This window comes from Aegilops tauschii, chromosome 4, assembly GCF_002575655.3.
Source record: "Aegilops tauschii subsp. strangulata cultivar AL8/78 chromosome 4, Aet v6.0, whole genome shotgun sequence".
In the NCBI taxonomy this organism is placed as follows: Eukaryota; Viridiplantae; Streptophyta; class Magnoliopsida; order Poales; family Poaceae; genus Aegilops; species Aegilops tauschii.
The window spans coordinates 146,074,748-146,079,946 of NC_053038.3; the positions used below are offsets into that span (position 1 = coordinate 146,074,748).

Sequence of the window (5,199 nt, forward strand, 5' to 3'; positions counted from 1 at the left end):
CAGCAGCGCGGGCAGCCGCGCTACCAATAAGGCGCTACAGCCAGCTGTTAGTAGTAGCGCGGTCTGTACCCGCGCTACTACTATTGACTATATCAGCAGCGCGTTTCCGGAACGCGCTACTATTAATTAGCTGTAGCGATTTCCTGGACCCGCGCTGCTACTATATCTTTCATCATTTCCCCCCGGCCGCCTACCCCGTTTCAGCTTCAATAAACTGCAATTTCCAGATACTAGGTACTACTAGATATCAATTTCATGAAGCATTATAGGTACTAGGTAGTACTCCCTTGGTTCCAAATTACTCGTCGTGGTTTTAGTTCAAAATTGAACTAAAACCACGACGAGTAATTTGGAACGGAGGGAGTACTAGATAACAATTTCATATATACTCAACATGCATCCTCAAGCAGTACTAGGTGATATCGACGACGATCATCATATGTAGTTCTAGATGATATCGACGACAATCATCATATGTAGTTCTACATGATATCGACGACGATCATCATATGTAGTTCTAGATGATATAGCCACACACACATATGTAGTTCTAGATGATATCGACGACGATCATCATCCTCTAGCCTGGGCGATGGGTGTTCCTGATAGTAATTAGGATGGCCTGTCCAACACGAAGATTCTTGCCAACGAGGAATCTCTTCCACCCAACTGAGTTTAAGTGTGTGCGACCGTCTGTGCCACTACAAGAAATATGTCAATTTACGACCATCACTATTGGTCACTGAAAGGTCATTGTTTTTCCTTTGCGACCAAAAACAGATGTTCAAAAGCTGGCAGTCGTAAACTGGAATTAGTGACCTTCTTTGTGATATGTAAAAGGTCGTTGGTTCCACGACCAAATTTTTGGTCACTAGCAACCTCCCGAGGCCACGTAGGCATCCAACGTGGCAAGCTGATGTGGCACAAGAATCAGCCCGGTCCAATTTGGTTTTCTACATGGGCCTAGCCCACTAATACATCCTTTTATTTTTATTTTTACCAATTTTTGGTCAGGTTCATGGGCCAAGCCCAGTATTGCAGCCTTTTTTATTGTTAGTTCCCATGGACTCGGCCCACCAATTCGACCTTTTTTATTTTCTGGGTCGTGGCCTTTTTGGCTCCAAAGTTTATGATTTTTTTTCAAAAGATGGGCCCACTAGTGAGATGGGACCAGTTCTAATAAGTGGGCCCTAATTGTCACGATTATATTCTTCAGATCTCAATTTTCCAATAAATAAATAACAATATTAAATCAAAACAGACAGAAAATAAAATGCTTCAAAGCATATCTAATCCGGAAAAACATGGTTCACATCATGAATACAATCAAACAGAGCCAAACTTGGCACATTATTACAATGAACCATGGTTAACATCAGGTTTACAATAATAAAAAGTTCACATCAGGTAACACAACTACAAAAAAAATAACTAGCTATCATAGTATAACTATCTCCAATGAGCCCGACTTGTTCATCCTAGACCTCACGACAAAACACAAAGGAAGGCTAGGATCTGGAAGTTATCAAACAAAATGGTTAGGAACAGAATAAAAGCAAATCTAACAGCATGTTAGAACAAGCAAAATGCGACATTTTCATCATTTAAGCATAGAATGACAGGGTCAACAACATTTTGATGTTTGTTAAATGAACCAGAATTTCAATGTTTGAACAACAAAAAATATATACAGTAGATCATATGCAGTTTAAATCACCCCCTAAGGAAAGACACGTTGACACCAATATTTGGCAACATCTATAGAAACTGAACCTCGTAAACATGCAATGTGGAATTTGTATCTCAAAGAAGTACACAGATTTATCAGGTTTAATTACCATAGAGAAGCCAAATGCTAGTAACTCATGATTAGCACACAAGATCTGATTCAGCAAAGTAAACAAGAAGGTGGCTACAATACAAAAATAAGCTCATCACAGAGAATAAAATGAGTGGAACTACAGTACATCCTCTACATTGTCATGTTCACAAGATTAAAAGTAAGCTCAGCATAAGCATATGAGTTTTGTTTGGCACCACCATGTCAAAAGACACTTAAAAGTACGCAAATTGGACTAGTTACCAGAAGCACAAGATCAGGTCACAAACTTAAACTGTTATACAGGAGGATAAACAATCATGTACTTATTTCCTATAGAGCAGGAAGTTGGGCATGTTATTAGTGAAACGTGGGGCATAAAGCAGAAATAGACACCATGATTGTTCTCTACACATAATACAGATAATGAGCAAACAATATGGAGGATGGTTTTTCCCTACTTCTATCCAATATCTGAGATGAAGAGGGAGCATGCATGTGGATGGGACCTGGAGGGCAGGAGCTGCATGAGCGAGAGCAGCACCCGGGCCACCTCGTGCATCATCGGCTGGTCAATGGGGTGCCGCTTGGTGCACAGCAGGGCCTGGAACGCTTTCTGGACCAGCCCCATGTCCGTGCACGTCACCGACACCTCCGAGTCCACCGCCTCCATCACCGTGTCGTCATCGGCTCTCGACATTATCTACACACACATAGAGACAGGGTGGTCAAATGATCATACCATGTCAGTATATAGAAACCATTGAAGCACATCATGCATGCTGAAAGATCGTAACATGGTTGACAAAAGATAACTTCAATCTCACTCCTATCAGTGACTTGCACAATGCAATGAAAAGATAGCTGTAATATGATCTGAGACTCGGGATGAGTAAATATTAGGCTCTATGAATTCGCACAACAAAGGATACTTCAATATTACATATTCTACAGAAAACTAAACTAGAGCCTCGTATCCTACTACACGAGTACAGCCCAATATGTTCAGGTATGCTTAATAATTAACCTACATGAGCACTTCAAGTCAAATTGCCATCATAATAAGTATGAAGATAAAGGAAAGCAAGAAATAGCAGACTAGAAACCTCAGGAGGCAAAATAAGTAGCATGGTACTGAGAATACAGGTATGCTTAATAATTAACCTACATGAGCACTTCAAGTAAATTGTTGTTATGGGTGACACAAGAGCACAGGTGGTGCTGCTAGAGAGGGAATTATGGGCACTCGGAATAAATTAACAGAGTTTGTCCATGGACTGTCACAGGCAGCAACATAGCACTAGTGCTCTTGTGCTTGAGCAAGAAGAATATATATATAATACACGGGCAGCAGAGTTGGTGCTAATAGAATATAGCAGCAGTGAGTAGTCGTAATTAACAGGCAGTAGTTAGCCAATTCACATGAACATGCTAACAAGTTAAGGCAGCATTTAAGCAACGGGTAGCAGTATCCACAAAAGCAACAACATAAGCTATGATAAGTTCACTTGAAACCATGCATATAAACCAAGTTATGGGTGAGACAAGAGCAGCAGGTGGTGCTTGGCCTCCAGGTACCCCATGCCCTCGCCCGTCGGCAGCTGGTTCTTCCTCACCTATACCAATACACAAGCAGTCAAGCACACAAGAAAATGAACAGAATACTCAGTTTTGATGGATCAACAGACAACACAGCCAAGGCAGTTATAAGAAATAAATGACGGTCTTTCGTCAGCAAAATGGAGGAACATAAATGGAGGAACACCTAGAGTGGCATTTCTTTTCATTTCAATGTTTCACACATTTATCATTGTTTCACTCAGCAAATCGACAGCATCAATACCCCCACAACGATCTCGATACCCAGAGAGCAAACATACAATGCGGATAATAATCAAATTAAGCATTTCAGAGGGCCAAACCAGCCAATGATTTTGTGGCCTACGAAGCTAATGGCACACTACCACACCAGTAAGCAGAAAATCAAATTTCTCCCTTAGGTGTAATGTTTGGCACACTGCCTACTGGTGAGTCAATTCACTTTATGTTGCTATTGCAATTAAGTACAGTAGTAGGATGCACCTAAACTTAAATAAGTTGACATTAGAACTGACACACACAGGAGGGACTAATAGTCAACAGTATTAACGCTGAAATACTGCAATACCCATCCAACAATTTTGATCGGCGAAATAGGAAGACATCAGACAACTTGCAGGTTGTAGCTACTTATTTCGGTATTATTCAGAGGTCTGTGTGTGGTAACACACTGACAGTAAAGACTACCTGCTACTTCTGCCGAAGGAAGGAGACGCATGCGCCAAGCAGAAGCTCCCCTGCTGCTTGTTCCGGCAGCACGCGACGGCGGCAGCCCCTCTCGGAGCACAGGAAGTCGTCCACCTCCTCGCGCACCACCTGCGGCGTCGACCCCCGCCGGAACAGCTGCCCGCACGGTAGAAGGGCACGGGCACGCCGGTGGGCCCGTTGGCGTCGTCGCCGTCGCCCGGTGCCGGCGCCTGCTGTGGGGAGACGACGTGGAAGGGCAGCCGCCGCGGACACGCCCCCACGGCGGGGTGGTGGGTTGGTGTGGGGATCCGGAGCGAGGAGGAGGAGGAGGCGGCCATGGTGGACAGTACGGGGTGCGGGGGCGGCGGTGTTGTGTGGATTGGATCTGGGGGTTCGAGGCAGGAGGCAGAGGGCGGAGGGTAGGGAGAGATGGTGAGGAGAGGGACGAGGTGGGCGGTGGGTGAGGAGGAAAGCGAGGTCGGCGGTGGGTGGGAGGAAGTGTTGCCGCGCAGGGAAAGGACTGGATCTCCGTCGTCCTTGGTTGAGGTCGGCGGTGGGAGGGAGGACTGGATCGGGAGTGGGCGGTGGCGCGAGGAGATGGGGGGATCTGAGCTAGTGTTTGGGCTGCGGGTGGGGTACCTATTTTTCATATTTTTTTTTCCTTTTTTCTGTAGATACATGGATGGATGGATGTCGGATGGAGGGATGGATGGGCGCCATGTCATCGATATGTGGGAATAGTTCTGATTGGTTTGGAAAACCAGTGATTTAAAAGAGTTTCCAACTACTAAACTAGAGGGATTTTGTGAAGTAGCTATCAAAAATATTTTGCAAAAGGGTACCACACAAATTTGGAATGGCAAACAATGTTATCCAAGGAAGTTTTCATTTTCTTTGGACGAAAAAATCATTCTCCATTTTCCGAGTGCCCAAAATGAGTTTTTTTTGTGAAGGACCTACCAAATAATTGTTGCAAATTTAGACCAAATCAATTTTCAAAAATACTAGGCCATATTTAATGCACAATTGACCAAATGGTTGGGTGTCGAAAGTTTTTATCCACCTCCGGTGAAAAAGACAATTTTCCGCCGTTT

At 44.0% G+C, this 5,199-nt stretch overlaps 1 protein-coding gene across 4 annotated transcripts; it reads right to left on the bottom strand.

Moving 5' to 3' along the window:
- Positions 1 to 1,260: 1,260 nt before the first annotated feature.
- Positions 1,261 to 4,731, bottom strand: LOC109761330 (LRR receptor-like serine/threonine-protein kinase SIK1). 4 transcript variants are annotated; one of them, XM_020320139.4, is made up of 4 exons: positions 4,106 to 4,690; positions 3,365 to 3,435; positions 2,329 to 2,522; positions 1,261 to 1,515 (listed from the first exon to the last, which is right to left on the bottom strand). In XM_020320139.4, the coding sequence occupies exons 1-4, from the start codon at positions 4,134 to 4,136 to the stop codon at positions 1,509 to 1,511; spliced, it is 303 nt and encodes a 100-aa protein (XP_020175728.1). In that variant the 5' UTR covers positions 4,137 to 4,690; the 3' UTR covers positions 1,261 to 1,508. The 4 variants fall into 4 exon arrangements, 3 of the variants coding, with proteins under 3 accessions (XP_020175728.1, XP_040242832.1, XP_020175726.1); XM_040386898.3 differs by having other exon boundaries at positions 3,398 to 3,435; positions 4,106 to 4,654; XR_012181590.1 differs by lacking the exon at positions 3,365 to 3,435 and having other exon boundaries at positions 4,106 to 4,678.
- Between the last annotated feature and the right edge of the window lie 468 nt (positions 4,732 to 5,199).